This window comes from Myotis yumanensis, unplaced genomic scaffold, assembly GCF_028538775.1.
Source record: "Myotis yumanensis isolate MYYU_CA2020_CCGP unplaced genomic scaffold, mMyoYum1.0.hap1 SCAF_10, whole genome shotgun sequence".
In the NCBI taxonomy this organism is placed as follows: Eukaryota; Metazoa; Chordata; class Mammalia; order Chiroptera; family Vespertilionidae; genus Myotis; species Myotis yumanensis.
The window spans coordinates 6,508,659-6,526,793 of NW_027223761.1; the positions used below are offsets into that span (position 1 = coordinate 6,508,659).

Sequence of the window (18,135 nt, forward strand, 5' to 3'; positions counted from 1 at the left end):
GGGAGAGAAGGTGCCTGCAGAGCGGCTCCGCTTCCGCCTGGCTCTTCCCGAGGCGGAACTTAAGGCCACTCACTGTGCTTGAGAGAGAGCAGGAAGAGTCCTGTGTGTGCTATCTGGAGAGTGCTGCCTAACTAACAATAAGAGGTGACCCTGAAGGGAAGGGTGTGGACTGATACAAGGACTAATGCGGGACCAGATGCCGAATGGGTTAAAGCTTTCCCTCCCTCTGGCTGGCGCCTGCCAAAGTCGGCCAGCAGCGCCCTCGGGCCACCCCGGTTCTCCTATTGCAGTGGCGGTGGGAGGGAGCAGGAGGGCGGTGCTCGGCCCAGCTCCTCGGGCAGGCTCTCCTCCAATGGCCAGGAAGAGAGGCTTGAAGAGCACCTCCCTCCCGACTCTGCAGCAGGCTGCCTGGGCCCTCTGCTGGCGAGCCCAGCTCCCCCCACCCCACCCCCCCTGCCATCTTCCGTTGCAAAGCATTTCTGGGAGCTGCATGTGGGTGACGCAGCAGCATTGTTCGCAGGCAGAGGAAGCCGCGGCTGAGCTGAAGGTCTCTGGAAGGAGCTCTGAGCGCTGCACACTGCTCCCTCTGGGTAGCCTGGACTGTCCTGCCTTATGTACTCTGGGAGATTTCAGAATTTTCAATTAAATCGGATTTTTCAAGAGGCAGAAAACCTAACTCCTTCAGCACAACTTCCAATACAGGAAACAAAACAAAGACGCTGGGGAAACTTCAACCAAAAGCCTCAGCACTCCAGAGGGACGAGAAACACAAGGTCAGGCGGGCGGGCGGGCGGGCGGCAAACCCTTCCTGGTTCAGGGTGTGTTTAACTGTGGGGACTTCGGCGAAAAGGCTGAAGGACTGTCTGCTGGGCGAGTCCGAGACAATGCTTAGGTTACTTCGTGTTGGTGGAGCCGTCATTGCACTTGTTCCCTCGCCTTGTGGGATGTGCTTCTGAATTGGGTCGCTTGGCTTTTGGGAATCCATTCCCCTTCTCTGCCCAGACGTCGCTCTTCTCTTCCCCTTCCTGTGCTGTGTGGGGTGTAGGCTTGTGTTTGAATGTTCTCCTTAAAACCAGGATTCTAGATAGGCGTTAGCCTTTCTGCATTCCGCCCCTGCTCCCTGTCCCAAACCCCCTCTGGTGAAGGTTGGTGGCTTCTTTATATGGTTTCATGAAGGGCCTCAGCTGGAGTCTGTCTTTTTCCATGAAAACAGGGTGTGCTTGGTTGTATGGCCCCAGCAAAATAAGGCTTGGAAGGCAATCTGCATTTCCCTCCACACCCACACAGACCCCAGTAACTGAGTCTGTATGTGTTAACAGCCCCCCTCCTCCCACTTCCTCCCCACCCCACACAGTTTCTCCACCTACCCTGTTCCCCACAAAAATCTTGCTGGTAGCACTAGACTGCTTTTGGTGAACAGTTAGGCTCCTTTTCTACTCTTAAACAGTCAAACAGTCGCGGATCTCTCTGTGCCGTCTGTTTTGCCGAAAGTGGAAAGTCCCTATTTGTGGACAGCTCTGAGCTCTCGGGGAGAGGAAATGGGCAGAGTCCTACTCCTCAGCAGTGTGAAGTGGGGGAGGGGAGCTGTGCATTCTCTAGCACACATTTTGAATGGACCTGAAATTTTCACCCCAGGGAGATTACAGCCCATACCAGTCTTGTCCCATGAGGCACCGCACCCTGCCTCTTTACCCCCACGCAGTGTGGTACTAACAGGAGGCTCCAGAATAGGGTGCCATAGCAACTCAGAGTAAATAAAACGGCTGGAAATGAAATCAGTTTGGGGGAGGGGGAAAGGCATCTGGAGGCTTGGCAAAGGGGGATCTTCATAGGGAAGCTTCATGGGTATGAGTTAAAGGGTCTTTCTGAGTCCCAACTCTGGGATTTGGAACATGATCCTTAGGTTCAGAAAGAAAATGCTTGGTAAGGAAATGCCTCGTGCTTCAGAAAGTTTTGGTCTCTAGGCAGAGAGCCCACAAGGTTATGAGAGTGATTATTAAAGGTGGCCCAAGCATACTGACCTGTCCAGGATCAAAGTTTAGTTTTCTCTAAACAGTTAATATCCTATATTCACCTAAGGAAATCATGTCACTTGTCTTCTGGATTTGTGTTCTTTTGCTGGTGTCATTACTTTAAGACTTATGAGGTCAGAGGGATTTCATCCTGCTAGGTTTGGAACTCAGAAATTTCTGTCTGTAAAACTTTAAAGGTTTCAAAATAACACTCAACCAGTGTGATTCACTTAAGTGGCAGTTTCTTACTGTGGTATTATTCCTTAAGTCATTCGAACTAGATTGGTTAAAGCCATGAGAGAACTATTGTCCCTAAGATTGTTCCTGCCCTATTTATAGGAATAAAGGCAAATAATTGACTCTGTGTGTGTGTGTGTGTGTGTGTGTGTATGTGTGTGTGTCTAAGAGAGAGAGATTTAAGATTGAGATTTCTGTAATCAGCCTTAGAAGAACAGAGCCCTGGGTTGAGCTAGATATTAAGACTGCTGTTCATATTATTAATTCAGTATTAGCCTTTGTTGTTGTTGTTGCCATTTTGCTGACATCTGCAAATTGAAGTCAGTATTTACTATCTGGCAGTATTCATTAACTGGTATGGAAAAGTAAAAGGGTGAAGTAAAGTTTTACTGTCACATGTAGAACTATGTGACAAGAAACACTTGTCACCAGGGTAGCTAGCTAGCTGCTTCAGTGAAAGTGTCAACAGTATAGTGCAGTACACAAGAACCAGGTTGGGAACAAAGATAAAAGTTTTGACAGTATTGTACTAGTTTAAGTTTTCTCTTTCATTTTGATTTACTTGTTCTGCAGCTAGTCTATGTGAAATGAAAATAGAAACAGCTGATTCCCTGGCCTTCCCTTGGTGCTTGTGGGGAGTGAGGCTAAGGAGTGATCTACTCTTTGTTCACTGTGCCCTCTTTTCTTCTATCCTACCCTTAGGTTTTGCTGGAGGAGCTTGCCAACAGTGATCCCAAGTTAGCCCTCACTGGAGTCCCTATAGTACAGTGGCCAAAAAGGGATAAGGTAAGAAACTATTCTTCTTGACCTTCAGGTTCTAAAGTATTTGCTGTCTGACCATTATTATTCTGGAAGAAAAAAGGACAACTAGAAGCATTTGGCATGTTAATATAAAGGGAAAATCATTCCTCAGTTTGTTCTGACTCTTAGGTCAGGGTAATTGGCTATCTTTGGAGATGACGCTCTTAACAAAACTATCAAACTAGGAGACCTGTCTCCAAGTTCAGATGCCAAGGTATGCATTTGTTCACCAGAATGGATCAGTTCCTATCCTCTGGCCCAGTGACACAATTATTTTCACAGAATGATTTAAAACTGGTTAAAATAATTACATATATATTTTAAAGGCCAGGGTGTTTCTATGTTAAATTGAGACCACATTCTCAAGTTTCCTCTTAATTTGGACTTTTCACTATCAAATTGAAAAGAGAAGATAGGAATTACCCATTAGCTAATAAATTGTCAGTTGTGAATTTTGATGAATCTTCAGTTAGGCCCTGAATAATTTTTCCCCACATCATCCTTTGTCAAAGTTATTACATAAAAATAAGTGATTAAAAAAAAAAAAAAAGTGATAGCATTCTGATCCTGATCATGAGTTTGACCCTTCTTTGGTGTTCCCAAAGCTGAAATGGCAGGGCCATCACGTTTTAGGAGTGTTTAGGTAGAATATGAAGGTATGTAGCTAAAAGATGTCTTTAAAGAACTGTCTCTCCTACCTAGGTGCAGGAGTCCCATTTGGCCTCTCCTTGGCCACATCGGGTTGCCTCAAAATGATTTAGTCATTTCTGAGTTATTGGAGCATCTGCTATGTACAGGTGTTATACTTGGATTCAGAGTAATACAGAAATGAACAAGACCTGCCTCACCCTCAAGTAGTTTACTGTCTTCTTGAGGAGTATATTCTAAGTAGTAATATTCAGGATAAGGAAATGTTGGAGGGCCCCTGAAGTGACTGGTACCTAGAAAGCTCAACAGCATGAGAGAGATGTGTCTGAAGGAATAGGCAACCTTTTTAAAAAAATACATATATTTTTATTGATTTTAAGAGAGGAAGAAAGAGGGAGAGAGAGATAGAAACCTCAATGTGAGAGAGAATCATTGACTGGCTGCCTCCTGCACGCCCCCCAGTGGGGATTGAGCCCACAACCCGGGCATGTGCCCTTGACCAGAATTGAACCTGAGACCCTTCGGTCCGCAAGCCGACTCTCTGTCCACTGAGCCAAACCAGCTAGGGTGGAATTGACATCCTTTTTTGGTAAAGGTAATAGGTAGATAATAAAGATAAATATTTTAGGTTTTGCAGGCTATACAGTCCCTGTCGCAACTTCTCAGTTCTGCCAGTGCACATAAAAGCAGCCATAGACAATACGTAAGCAACTGCGCATCGTTGTGTTCTAGTAAAACTTATTTACAAAAAAAAACAGGCAGCAGGCAGATTTCTCCCTGGGCCATAGTTTGCCAAGCCATGTAATCTTCTACCTTCTCTAGTCCTTAAAGCTACCTGATATATTTGACCTCACTGCTTTCTCTTCCCAGCTTAAATTCCCCACCCGGCCAAAGGTGCGGGTTCCTACCATCCCCATCACAAAGCCTCACACTATGAAACCAGCTCCACGGTTAACACCTGTGAGGCCAGCTGCTGCCTCCCCCATAGTGTCTGGAGCCAGGCGGAGACGAGTACGATGTCGAAAGTGTAAAGCCTGTGTGCAAGGAGAGTGTGGTGTTTGCCACTACTGCAGGGACATGAAGAAGTTTGGAGGACCTGGTCGTATGAAGCAGTCCTGTGTCCTCCGGCAGTGCTTGGCAGTGAGTGACCTACTGGGTAAAGAATTTGGGGGAGGGGTGGTGGTGCCAAAGGGACTGAAATATGCATAATATAGAGTTATTGAGAGTTGGAAAGAAAAAGTTACTCTCTCTTTTAGCTTTCTTCACTCTGTCCCTTTTCTCCCTGGGTTGTGAAGGAACATCCAGTACTAAAACTTAGCTAGTATAATCTTTGAGCCATATCCAGTTTTCAAATGAGAGACCAGCATTTGAAGGGCAAATCACTGCTATCTGTCCCCTCCCTCTTTAAGTGGATTGGAAAGAAAGGACCCCAAGACCAGGGACAGGCTCACTGAAAATAAACTGATCTCTGTTGGTCTCTAGCTACTTGATTCCTCCCCTATCTGCTTCCTCAGCCACTTCTCTACCTGGTCTCCATGTTCCCTACGTGTTTACTATAGAGTCACAGGAACCAAATTGCCCATCTCAGTTAAAGGGAAGCTGAAATGATAAGGATCTAAGTCTGCTCTTTTCTTGGTTTCTGTCTTTGTCCTCTTGTAGCCCAGGCTGCCTCACTCAGTCACATGCTCCCTCTGTGGAGAAGTGGATCAAAATGAGGAGACACAGGACTTTGAGAAGAAACTCATGGAATGCTGTATCTGCAATGAGATTGTTCATCCTGGCTGTCTCCAGGTGAGTAGAGGCCTAAGGGGCTACTGAAGTCTCAGCTGATAGAGTGTCTAAAGAAACAGTGGAACAGAGGAAACTGGAATATATGTCACAAAAACTGCCAGCATCCGTATTATGGGCCATAAGCTGTGGGTCATGTAGTGATGCAACATCTACCCCTGATCCAAATATCTCTACTGTGTCAGACACTGTGCTAGGCCTTGAGGACCAGTACACAAAAAAGTCCAGATTTCTGCCCTCATGGAGCTTACATTCTGGCCTCTGGAGACTGTGTTTGGAGTCTCCAGGCCATCGTGGAACTGCCAGGTCTGATTTGGAATGTTTCATGGCTGTAAGCATCTTTGTTGCATACTTGATTCTATCACTGGATATTAGTTCCTAAAAGTCAGTGAGAGTTGTAACATTAGCTAATAACATTTAATGAGTGCTCAGTCTGTATCAGGCTTAGTGCACACCTGAGGAGCTTTACAAAGTAATAAGGAAGTTCAGATCCCAGAGATTGAGTCAACTCTTCTAGCCTGGACCTGGGCTGAGGCATTCAATATCTCCTACATCATTCTGATGTGCAGCTGAGATGGAGAGCTGCTGGTTTCCATGCATTCCCTTGTTTAATCTCTAAGAACTGTGTGAAGTTGGGTCTGCCTCATTTCTTTATATTTCTTTAAATCTAAAAAGCATTGGTGCTGGTACTTTTTGGTCTTCCCAGACGTGTCAATTATGTCATGACTGCACCTGGATGACAGTGATTATAAAACACTGTTAATTATGAGAAGCAGCCCAATTTCAGAAAGATTCAAGAAAAATAGCATCTTAGAATCAATAAAATAGGATATTATCTCCACGATAATGATAATGGTAATTATGGAGCATTTATTACATGCCAGGCATTTATCCAAACACTTTACGTAATACTTAATTCATTTAATCTTCATCACAACCCTATAAGATGAGTATTGTTATTTATCCCGACTTTACATTGAGAGCACTGAGCTACAGAGACTAGGCCCCTGGTCTCTGAACCCAAGCAGTCTTAACTATGCCCCACTGTTAAGATTGGGTCTGGCACCATTCCTGTGTGTTCAGTTCCTTTTTCAAAGTGGCATGAGACCCTCTGGAGTATATGTGTCAAGAGAAGAGACCTCAGACTCTTAGGAATTTCCTCATGGAGCCTAACTCTGATCAAGTAACCAAGAGTGAGGGTAGCATTTCCCTGTGGCTAATGTGAGACTAAATGGCTCTCATTCTTTCTCTTATGAGCCAATGTATTTAGAAATGGGTAACTCTTAAAGGTCCTTCCTAACCATGTGGTGGTTAGTGTTTAATAAAGGAGGCTTAAGAAACAGGCTTTTTTATTTTTATTTTTTTTGCTTTTTTTTTATTTTTTTGCTTTTTTTTATTTTTTTGCTTTTTTTTTTTTTTTTTTTTCTGTAATGAGACAGATTTTTAACATCCCTGTCTACCTATAGATGGATGGAGAGGGGTTGCTTAACGAGGAATTGCCAAATTGCTGGGAGTGTCCCAAGTGCTACCAGGAGGACAGCTCAGAGAAAGCCCAGGTAAGGGAACTTTATCCAGATTTGCATTGTGAGAAGAAAGGAAGCATCAAGCTTAGAAGGTGTTTGCCTTTGCAACTTTATTCACATGGTTTTTCTGATCCAGGGATATTTTTTTTATTTTTTTGATATTTTTCCCTTTGGTTAATTATTTTTTCTTTTGTTTGAGTTTTTATTTTTATTTTTAAATATATTTTTATTGATTTCAGAGAGGAAGGGAGAGGGAGAGCGAGACAGAAACATCAATGAGGGAGACTCACTGATTGGCTGCCTCCTGCACGCCCCACATTGGGGATTGGGTCCTCAACAGTCAAACCATGACCTCCTGGCTCATAGGTCAATGCTCAACCACTGAGCCACGCCGGCTGGGCCTTTTGTTTTGAGTTTTTAATGTTTGGTTTTGTGTTATTGAATATTGTTCCACTTGGGGTCTGCAAATGGCTGAGGTTCTTATATAATCTGGGGTCCTAGAAAAAGAGGAACCACAGCTGGGCTGTTTGAGCAGGGTTGCTGTGGAGTGAAACTTTAGCAGAGATCTGAGGCAGCTGGGAAATACAGTGGTGTGCTGGAGTTTCCAGTTAAGCAGGTTCACATTTTTGTCATCTTCACCTTTGTGCTCACAGAAAGCCTGCCCATAGGCCCAAATGTGTCCTACAGCGGCATCCCCTCCCCCAGAGGAGACCAGCCCCATGACCTTGGCCCTGAGCAGCTGTGGTTGCTGGCCCAATGGTCGCCAGTAATGTCAAAGGGCCAAAAGGACTCTAGTTACTGGGGCCGGCAAGACAAGACCTGCTAAGGGCACATGCAGAAGAGGTAGCTGGCCTAGTGTCTGTCATCCGGGCCCCGGTGGTCTCTAGGTGCACTGTGTAGGAGTGGAGACAAGTGTCCTTGTCTTTCTATTTCTTTCCCCCTAGGCAGTGAGTTAGTTGAGTTTTCAGTCTAAATATCTTTGAGGACAAAGATTTTTAGAGTTGACTAGTGCTAGAATTCTCCGTATTTCAAGTTCTTATACTAGGAATAGGTTTGTTTTGTTTTTTAGGGGTTTTTTTGTTTGTTTTTGTTTTTAATACATATTTTTATTGATTTTCAGGGAAGAAGGGAGAGTGAGTGATAGAAACATCAATGATGAGAGAGAACCACTACTAGGCTGCCTCCTGTAGGCCCCACACTGGGGATCAAGGCCACTCCGGGCATGTGCCCTGAGCGGGAATTGAATAATGACCTCCTGGTTCATAGGTCAACACACAACCACTGAGTCACTCCGGCCGGGCTTGTTTGTTTTTTAATTTAATTTATTGATGAGGGAGAGAGAAAAACATTGATTTGTTGATCCACTTATTTATGCATTCACTGATTGATTCTTGCATGTGCCCTGACTGGGGATCGAATCCGCAACCTTGGCACATCGGTACAATGCTTTAACAACTGAGCTACCAGGACAGGACTAGGAACAAGTTTTTATGCTAGCAGATTTTACATTTGTCTTTACTGGTTGTGGTGGGTGTTTACTTCTCTGCTGTAGCAGATGGGTTGCCAGGTGCTGTATTTTAGTTTCACCTTCTGATGTATGGTAAAAGCCAACACCCAAAAGGTGGTTATTCTCTTCCAACCATAGTGCACTAAAAACGTGAGGATAAAAAGGAGGAGGATTATTGCTTCTCCTTCACGAAAATCAGTCTAGAGAAACATGTTAATTAGGCTTTATCGCAACATAGCCAAGGTGGCCTCCAGAAAGGGACAAGCGCCTGGAGAGCACAGGTGGCATGGGATGAGGTTTTGTTTCTTTATGGAAGGTTGTCTTCACCCAACCTGAATTCCTCATTTCCATCCAGAGCAGATTCCTCTGGGAACAGTGTGGTTTCTCACAGAGGTTCTCATTCTCTGCTTTGTCTCGTATCTGCCCTTGGTCTCTAGGGATAGGGTGGGGTGCTGAGTGGAAGCAGCAGACTGGTAGAGGCGAGCTCAGACACTGGTGGAGCTGAAGGTCTGTTGTGTTGACTGCTCTCAGGTTTTGCATCCTAGTCCAAATGGTGAATGGAGGCCTCTTTTCTTTCACCACTAGCATCTCTTTCTTCCACCAGAAGCATCTCTTGATACTTTTCTCCATAGAAAAGCAGTGATCTGTCTTCTCTCTAGTCCCCTGACAACAACAGGGAGGCACTGATGTGGCTTTTTTGGGCCTGTTTTATAGAAGCGGAAGATGGAAGAGAGTGATGAAGAAGCTGTGCAAGCCAAAGTCCTGCGGCCCCTGCGGAGCTGTGACGAGCCCCTCACACCCCCGCCTCACTCACCCACTTCCATGCTACAGCTCATCCATGACCCGGTTTCCCCCCGGGGTATGGTGACTCGGTCATCCCCTGGGGCTGGCCCCAGCGACCACCACAGTGCCAGCCGCGATGAGCGCTTCAAACGGCGGCAGTTGCTGCGGCTACAGGCCACAGAGCGCACCATGGTACGGGAAAAGGAGAACAATCCCAGCGGCAAAAAGGAGCTGTCTGAAGTTGAGAAAGCCAAGATCCGGGGATCGTACCTCACTGTCACGCTGCAGAGGCCCACCAAAGAGCTCCACGGGACATCCATTGTGCCCAAGCTGCAGGCCATCACGGCCTCCTCTGCCAACCTTCGCCATTCCCCCCGCGTGCTAGTGCAGCACTGCCCAGCCCGAACCCCCCAGCGTGGGGATGAGGAGGGGCTGGGGGGAGAGGAAGAGGAGGAGGAGGATGAGGAGGAGGAAGATGACAGTGCAGAGGAGGGGGGTGCAGCCAGGCTGAATGGCCGGGGCAGTTGGGCTCAGGATGGAGACGAAAGCTGGATGCAGCGGGAGGTCTGGATGTCTGTCTTCCGCTACCTCAGCCGCAGAGAACTTTGTGAATGTATGCGAGTGTGCAAGACGTGGTATAAATGGTGAGCAGGGATACAGGGATCAGGACTAGGGGTATGGGAGTAGGTGGCAGATTTTTCAAATGAGACAAGCATGTGATTTGGCATCTGGAGGCTTGTTGGGACCTAAAAGATTGAATCAATCTAGTCTGTTCCCCAGACTGGGGTCTTGTTCAAGATGTGGGCACTTGTGTCCATGAAGGAAATTTGACCCTTTGCCTCCTCTCCCTTATCCATACTTTTCCATCTCTCTTGACTTGGCGTAGGAAACTGGTTTGGGGGATAGATCTGTAGTTTGTGCAAAAACTTCAGTCATATGTTTCCCCACAAGTCAGTGAAACTAGTCACTTATTTGTTGAGAGCCTCTGATGTGCCAGTCACTCTCCTGGTCTTGGAGACAGATGACACCCAATAATTGTCTGCTCAGTTACCTCTCTAATGGGAGAGGTGGGCATGGTTTTCAGAAAATTTGAAGGTGCTCACAGTTTTCTAGTTTTAATTCTTATTCCCAAAATCTGGACCAGAATTGCTTTTTCCAGCAAGCAGGGTCCAGTTTTAAAGTTTCCTGAGACTTAGTTGTCCTTAATGAGGCCAACAGTTTCTTCTCAAGTTAAACATTAAGAAACTGGGGTGGGGGGGGGGGGGAGGTCCCTAGCGATGATGATCAAAGATTTTCATAGGACACTGATTTTCCTCAAGCTTCTGAACCCTAGGACATACCCTTCATATCTGGGTAGTTCTCAAAGATGATGCCCAAACCAGTGGCATCACCTGGGACCTCGTTAGAATGCAAGTTCTCAGGGCCCATCTCAGACCACCTAACAGAACCTCTGGGGATAGGGCCGGTCAGTCTGTTCTTAAGTCCTCCAGGAGTTCTGGTACACATTCAAGTCTGAGATCCACTGCTTTAGGTAAGCTGCTTGTTTCTGCCAGAAAAGTTTCATATGCCATTGGTGAAGTTTTTTTCAGTCTTGAAATAAAGACCCCATTCTTCACAAACACAAGCTTATTTCCCAAATCTGAATATGTGAGCTACACAAATTCTCCTAATATTTCTCTTTGTAGGGCTAGTGGGCCTACCTGGCTCTGTCCCTTGTTTTTAGGCCAAATCACATAAGATTCCCATTATGTGCTGTCTCCCTTCTGCTGTCAGCTAGACTCTGAGCCGGGCTGAGGGAACAGGCACTGTAAAATATTAAATAGAAGCCTGCAGGTGGCAACAGTATTTGTGGCCTATGGACTAGCAGATTGCAATGGAAAGGCTGTCCTCTCAGTTCTGGTCTGGACTGGCTAGAAAATGTAGAGATAGCATTGAGGCAGAAACCCAGGGTGGGAAAGAACTCTCCAGGCCTAGTCATAAAGAGCCTCTTTTGGCTTGGTACAATAGTGGACTCTTTCTAGAGCTTAAGGTAGGATGAACTGTGGATATACCTGCATCTCCAGGCAGCTGGGAGTGATTGACAAGGGAAAGAATATAGTCAGTCCTAGCTTCAGGCAGTAAGAAGTCAAGATATTTTTTTAATATTCCATCAGCAGTTCTCAACCTGTGGGTCGCGACCCCTTTGGCGGCCGAACGACCCTTTCACAGGGGTCGCCTAAGACCATACAATTCATAACAGTAGCAACATTACAGTTATGAATTAGCAACGAAAATAATTTTATGGTTGGGTCACAACATGAGGAACTGTATTTAAAGGGCCAGAAGGTTGAGAACCACTGCCTTATATGCACTTTGGTAGAAGCTGTACCGTTTTAGTGCAAATGAGGGCTTATTGTTTACTGTGTTCTCAGCCCATCCAGAGTAAATCAAGGTGAACTGGTCAGGTTATCCATCATTTAATCTCTGTATGGTTGCCATAGAGGACAAGCCCTATTCTCACAGGGAAAATACAACAGGCATGATCTTGTAAGCTTGTAGAACCCAGGGAGAGAGACCCTCCAGATGCCCTGCTTTTCCCAGAAGCCTCCAGCATCCTGTGATAGAAGTTACTCTAACAAGGGATATGGAGTTATTGACAGCTTTTTCTCTTTCCTTCTGTCACAGGTGCTGCGACAAGAGACTTTGGACAAAAATTGACTTGAGTAGGTGTAAGGCTATTGTACCCCAAGCTCTCAGTGGTATCATCAAGAGGCAGCCAGTTAGCCTTGACCTCAGTTGGACCAACATCTCTAAAAAACAACTGACATGGCTCGTCAATAGGCTGCCAGGTGAGCAGCCCTGCCACTGTTCTTCCAGGGCCCCAGTAGTGGGCAGGGAAAGCTGCTTTGTTGGCAGCAGTGTTTTAGGGCAGCAGTCCCATACCATAGTTGCCTTTCTGCTTAGCAAGAGATTTACTCAGGGTCACCTTAACTGCTAGTCCCCAGGCACCACTCTGAACTGGCAGACCAATCACTGCACTGGACAGCGAGAAGAATGGGATCAGGTACTGCTGCCAGTGCTAAGGCTCTCCTCAGCATGGCTACTGAAGAGGGAACTTGAATAAGATGTTGCTTTGATCAGCTCCTTGTAAGGACCTATTCCAGGGGTGGGCAAACTTTTTGACTCGAGGGCTACAATGGGTTCTTAAACTGGACCGGAGGGCCGGAACAAAAGCATGGATGGAGTGTTTGTGTGAACTAATATAAATTAAAAGTAAACATCATTACATAAAAGGGTACGGTCTTTTTTTTTTTTTTAGTTTTATTCATTTCAAATGGGCCGGATCCGGCCCGCAGGCCATAGTTTGCCGATGGCTGACCTATTCCTTTCAGCATTTTGGGGTTTTAGAAAGACAAAAAGTCACGTTTGCATTGCTCTGGTAGGAACTAAGGAATTGGTTTTACCACCAAAGCTAATAAAGGAGAGTGCTCATAGGAATCTTTGAGCTGGATTACTAGGATAAGATAAGGACATAGTCTCTCTCTCTCTCATTAGACTGGGAATCCATTTACCTTGTCAGATCAGCTGCTAGTAAAGGCTTTGGATGTGCTGATAGAGTATATATTATTGCATATGTATTTTCTTCCGTTGCAGGACTGAAAGACCTTCTCCTAGCCGGCTGTTCCTGGTCTGCAGTCTCTGCCCTCAGCACCTCCAGCTGCCCCCTTCTCAGGACCCTTGATCTTCGGTGGGCAGTAGGAATCAAGGACCCTCAAATTCGGGACTTGCTGACTCCACCTGCTGATAAACCAGGTATGCTCTGTGCCTGACTTCTCTGTGCTCGTCTTTCAACATACTTTGTATGTAGCTTTATCTTTCAGTATACTTCATCTTCAAAAGCAAAGGTAGTCTCAGAAATGACACTGTGCAGATTGAGAACAGCATGATAGAGTGTATACAAGTACAGGTTAATGATTTAGAACCAGACAACTACCTGCAAACAAAGGAGTAAGCCATTTTGTTGGTCATTGGCATTTGGGGTCCAGAAAGTATAAAGCCTAAGGAAGTCTGGGAAGGCTTCCGGGTTGAGGTGGATCATTAAGAACTATTTGTATGAGATGATCTAGAAAAGTATAGGAGTGTGGGAAAGGTAGGGATATTCTGCACATACTCTTTTGATGTGTAAGGCATATTCCAGCAGCTGGGAAGGAAGAAAACGTGTCTGGTTTCCTAGAAAATGGCCCCCACACACTGCTTTCTGGAGGCAGGGCTGGGTGTGGGCAGTCTGCGTATTCCCTGCAAGGGGACCTGGCCTGTGAAGTTGCCTGCAGGTTTGGAGCTAGAATAGAGTTAAGAGTTTTAGTCTAGCCGAAACCGGTTAAGAGTTTTAGTCTAGCCGAAACCGGTTTGGCTCAGTGGATAGAGCGTCGGCCTGCGGACTGAAAGGTCCTGGGTTCGATTGCGGTCAAGGGCATGTACCTTGGTTTCGGGCACATCCCTAGTGGGAGATGTGCAGGAGGCAGCTGATCGATGTTTCTCTCTCATCGATGTTTCTAACACTCTATCTCTCTCCCTTCCTCTCTGTAAAAAATCAATAAAATATATTAAAAAAAAAAAAAAAAGAGTTTTAGTCTAGGCCCGTGATCGGCAAACTGCGGCTCGCAAGCCACATGCCGCTCTTAGGCCCCTTGAGTGTGGCTCTTCCTAAGCCTTAGGAGTACCCTAATTAAGTTAATAACAATGTACCTACCTATATAGTTTAAGTTTAAAAAATTTGGCTCTCAAAAGAAATTTCAATCGTTGTACTGTTGATATTTGGTTCTGTTGACTAATGAGTTTGCCGACCACTGATCTAGGCTCTTTTCTTGCTTGCGTAGGTCAGGACAATCGCAGCAAGCTCCGGAACATGACTGACTTCCGGCTGGCAGGCCTTGACATCACAGATGCCACGCTTCGCCTCATCATTCGCCACATGCCCCTCCTGTCTCGACTCGACCTCAGTCACTGCAGCCACCTGACAGATCAGTCCTCCAATCTACTCACTGCTGTCGGGTCTTCCACTCGTTACTCCCTCACAGAGCTCAATATGGCAGGTATGCTGCTGCAGTGTTTCATGGCAAACTGCCCCATGCCTCCTGGAAGTCCCAGCCCTTCCTGGAGCTTGACTGAAAGAACTTGGGTCTGTTGACTAAACTTGTGTTAACTTGTTTCCTCACAACTGGACGGAGATGGATTTCTATCCCTTTTTTAACTGATGGGTGGCCAACGCCTAGAGTAATTGTCAGGTGCCTAAGAGCACAGCCACCACCCAGCTGCAGTTTGGTCAACCTTAAAATGCAGGGAGTGAGATAGCAGGGGGCTTTCAGAGGCCACAGTGATGATGGCACTTCTGATCCCTGAGCCAGATAGTTACGGGACAAAGAGGGCTTTGGTTTAGCATTTTGAAGGGAGGAGCTGGGGAATTGAGCTACAGAGGCAAGCTCCTGTGGCCATGTGTACATACATTTGTCCTTATAGTCACTTTCCCCACAGGTTGCAATAAATTGACAGACCAGACCCTGATCTACCTACGGCGCATCGCCAATGTCACCTTGATCGACCTTCGAGGATGCAAGCAGATCACTCGAAAAGCCTGCGAGCACTTCATCTCAGACTTGTCTATCAACAGTCTCTACTGCCTGTCTGACGAGAAGCTGATACAGAAGATCAGCTAAGACACACTTGGCCCAGACTGAACAGGAAACCAATCTTCCCTGACTTCCCAGCCAGGAGAGCTTCTCTCCCTGACCCTGCACAGGCTCTGAGGCCAGCGTCACACTCCCTCTCTGCTCTCCTGTCCTTTGAGCCCTTCCCCTATAGGCGGGGCAGAGAGTGCGGTGGACACCAGGCTTACCTGCCTGCTCTTCTCCCTCCTAAGGAAAAGGGAGTAGCAAATTGATCTAAGGGAAAAGCATAGGCTGTGTGCTGTCGAGGTGCCAGCTCACCTGCACGCTTGCCGCCTGCCTGCCAGGAGGCCAAGCTCTCAGTTGGGTCGTCTGTGCAACTATCATCTGCGCTAGGCCCTGGGGCCCTCCTCCCCATCCATGGTCCCCAGCAGTGCCTGGTTCTAAGCAAACTCCCAGGGAGGAAAGCAGCCCTGTCTCCATGGCCAGGTTCTCCTTTTGGTGCCCAGTGTCTCTCCTCTGTCACACTCTCCCGGCTTATACAGGAGGGGCCAGCAGCCCCAGGAATGCCAGACCCATACAGATCACACTGGTGCTGTTGAGGTGTCTAAGACCTCATCTGTGTCTGTCCTCCCCTCTCCTCCAGTTAGCTTGATCCTGTCCGATGCACCATGTCAGTTCACATAATGAGGCTACCCCACCCTAGACTTTCCTGCCAGTCTCTATGAGGTCCTGAGGTCCTTGTTGCACTTATTGGGGTTGAGGCTCTTCAGAGGAGCTGGAACTGTATCCCAGGGACACCCCCATTTTATTGCTTTCTAAGCAGATTCTGAGACAGGCACCATCTCCTTGTTCCCACTCCTTTAGCCTCCCACTGCCCTTTTCCATATCTTTATTCCTGCCTGAATAGGGCTTTCCTAGGATGCAGGTCCTCAAAGGGAGCAGCCTGTCTGCCCCTGCTGGGGGGAACAGAGATCTGGGCCAGGTTCCCACCTGCCTTCCAGCAGGCACTAGTCCTCTAGTGTAGTGTAATCCCCAGAGCCCAGACCTGTGTTTAGTCCCAGTGGCTCACTGATCTGGCACCATTGGGAGGAGGGGGAGCTCCTGCTTAGAAGCCAGTCACCTGCCCTCTGCGGCCCTGGAAGGGGGTGTGCATGTGCCTCTGTGTGTGTGGCTGAGTGTATTACGCGTGTGTGTGGGGAGGAAAGGAGTGGAGCATGGTGTCTCCCACTTTACCTCCCTGTGTCAAGCCCCATCAGCTGCCCCCTTTTTCTTTGCATTGAACGGCCTGTCCAAAGATCCTCTCTCTAGGGCAGCAGAGAGCTTTTTGCACTTTAAAAAAAAAAAAAAAGAAAGGTCGGAATTTCTTTTGGGTCAATATTGAAATGTGTGAGGAGATGCTCAATAGCAGCAGCCTGTGGCAAGAGCTTATAAGTAATAGATGCGGATTTGCACTCTGCTCTCCCTCCAGAAGGACAGTGATAGCACAACCTTGCCCACCTCCTCGTCCTCCGGCCCCATCCCTTCCTGGCCCCTTTCTGCATCCCAGTCTCAGGCTCTTCTGAAACTCTATGGGGGAGGGCAAGGAGCCCAGGCACCTTGAGGAGAGACGCCAACTGCACCCTTGCCACTTCCAAAGCAATAGAGGCAGAGGGGCCCCCTCTTTGCCGCCTAGCCCAGCTTTGACCCTGGCATTGACTGGCCTAAGAGAAAACTGGGTCCTGGTAGGAGGGGATAGCATGGTGTGTTTCTTCCAATCTGCTGATTCTCTTGGCTGCACCTTAAAAACAGCAGTCTGCTCCCATGACCCTCTACCCCTTCCATTGGTCTCCAGGCCCAGTGACCTGGGGCTAAAACTTTGAGGAAACGCCAGTGACTTATTCCAGAGTGCCTCAGTTAGGGGAACTTCTCTGTAAAGAACCCTGGGTATTGAGCAAAAACCTTATTAATATTGTTAATGATCTATAATTGGAAGCTTCCTGCCTTTTTTGGTTGCTCCTGTGGAAAATACTGAAAAGATTGTTTTGTTGTCTTTTTATAAAAGGGGAGGTGGAGAGACCCCTTCAGAGCAGGGATTGTGCCGGGAGAGTGCCTCTGACTTTGGGACATTTCATCCACAGAAATTTCCAAGCTGATGGTTTGTTTTGGGTTTTGGTTTGTATTTTTGTTTGTTTTGGGTTTGGAAAAATAAGCATTTTTACCGTGCACGTAATTGGTCAGCAGAAAAAGGAACCCAGGAGTGGCAGCAGATGGACCTATGCCCTTGCTGGGGTTTCCTTTTCTCTGGGACTGTGAGGGGGGAAATGGTTTTCAGAGGTGAGGGATGGTCCACGTGGAGGAAAGAAATGTTTCTGTTTGGGGACAGAGGAACCCGGGAGTTCCATCGCATTTCCTGCAATCTGCTCTTAGATACCTGCCTTGCCAGGAGAGCCTGCCCTCAGACCACAGGACCACACACCCTGCCTCCATCTTTCCAAGCACCGGGGCGAAAAACCACAAAGGAAAGGAAGAAAATTTATATATATATATATATAATATAAAATCACTTGGTGATTAAAAAAATAACTGCTCCATAAATAAAACTCCTAAAGTCACTATGTTTAAAGGGTTTGGTTGTGTTTTTTGTTTTTTCAGAGAAATATTGTAAATATATATTTTTTGTTGCTGATTTAGTCTGTCTCCAATGTTGTGCTAAAAATTTAAATTAAATGTAAGCATTAAGGGGACAAGTCATGCTATATCTCAGTTGACACATTGGGTTATTTTGGGCCAGGGAAAGAGGGAAGCTAGTTGGACTTTTGTTTTCTAAACGTTCTCCACTATTGGTTTTAGAGAAAGCAAGGACATCTTTCTTCTGATACGCGGGAATGGGAGATATTTGTGTAATAAAAATTTTAAAAAACAAAAAAAGAAATAGCTTCCAATGGGAAAATTTTGATTTGGTTTTTTTTTTTTTTTAATAAAAGGCTTTAAAAACAACAACAACAAACAAAACCTTTCCTGCCTTGGTGGGTGTGGGTGTGGGTGTGTGTGTGTGTGCGCGCGCATGCACGAGAATGAGTCAGAAGGCTTTCATGTTAGAGGCCAAGGCCAAAGGTTGCCTGCTTCACTCCTCTGGGCAGAAGCAGCTTCTAAAACACATTTTATTTCATCGAACTTTTTAACAGATGTGAAAATTTCAGTACAAGGATACC

The 18,135-nt window shown here is 46.5% G+C and overlaps 1 protein-coding gene across 5 annotated transcripts in view; it reads left to right on the forward strand.

Annotated features, from left to right (window-relative positions):
- KDM2A (lysine demethylase 2A) overlaps positions 1-17,898 on the forward strand; it is an 89,303-nt gene extending 71,405 nt beyond the window's left edge. For 4 of the 5 annotated variants that reach the window (XM_070427631.1, XM_070427632.1, XM_070427630.1 and 1 more), the window contains 9 exons: positions 2,952-3,035; positions 4,569-4,838; positions 5,358-5,489; positions 6,953-7,042; positions 9,231-9,943; positions 11,964-12,127; positions 12,933-13,091; positions 14,156-14,371; positions 14,811-17,898. In XM_070427631.1, the coding sequence (XP_070283732.1) occupies positions 2,952-3,035; positions 4,569-4,838; positions 5,358-5,489; positions 6,953-7,042; positions 9,231-9,943; positions 11,964-12,127; positions 12,933-13,091; positions 14,156-14,371; positions 14,811-14,992 (2,010 nt within the window). In that variant the 3' untranslated portion in view covers positions 14,993-17,898. The remainder of the gene's footprint in view (positions 1-2,951; positions 3,036-4,568; positions 4,839-5,357; positions 5,490-6,952; positions 7,043-9,230; positions 9,944-11,963; positions 12,128-12,932; positions 13,092-14,155; positions 14,372-14,810) is intronic. The other variant, XM_070427634.1, reaches the window with a different exon arrangement.
- The last annotated feature ends 237 nt before the right edge of the window (positions 17,899-18,135 follow it).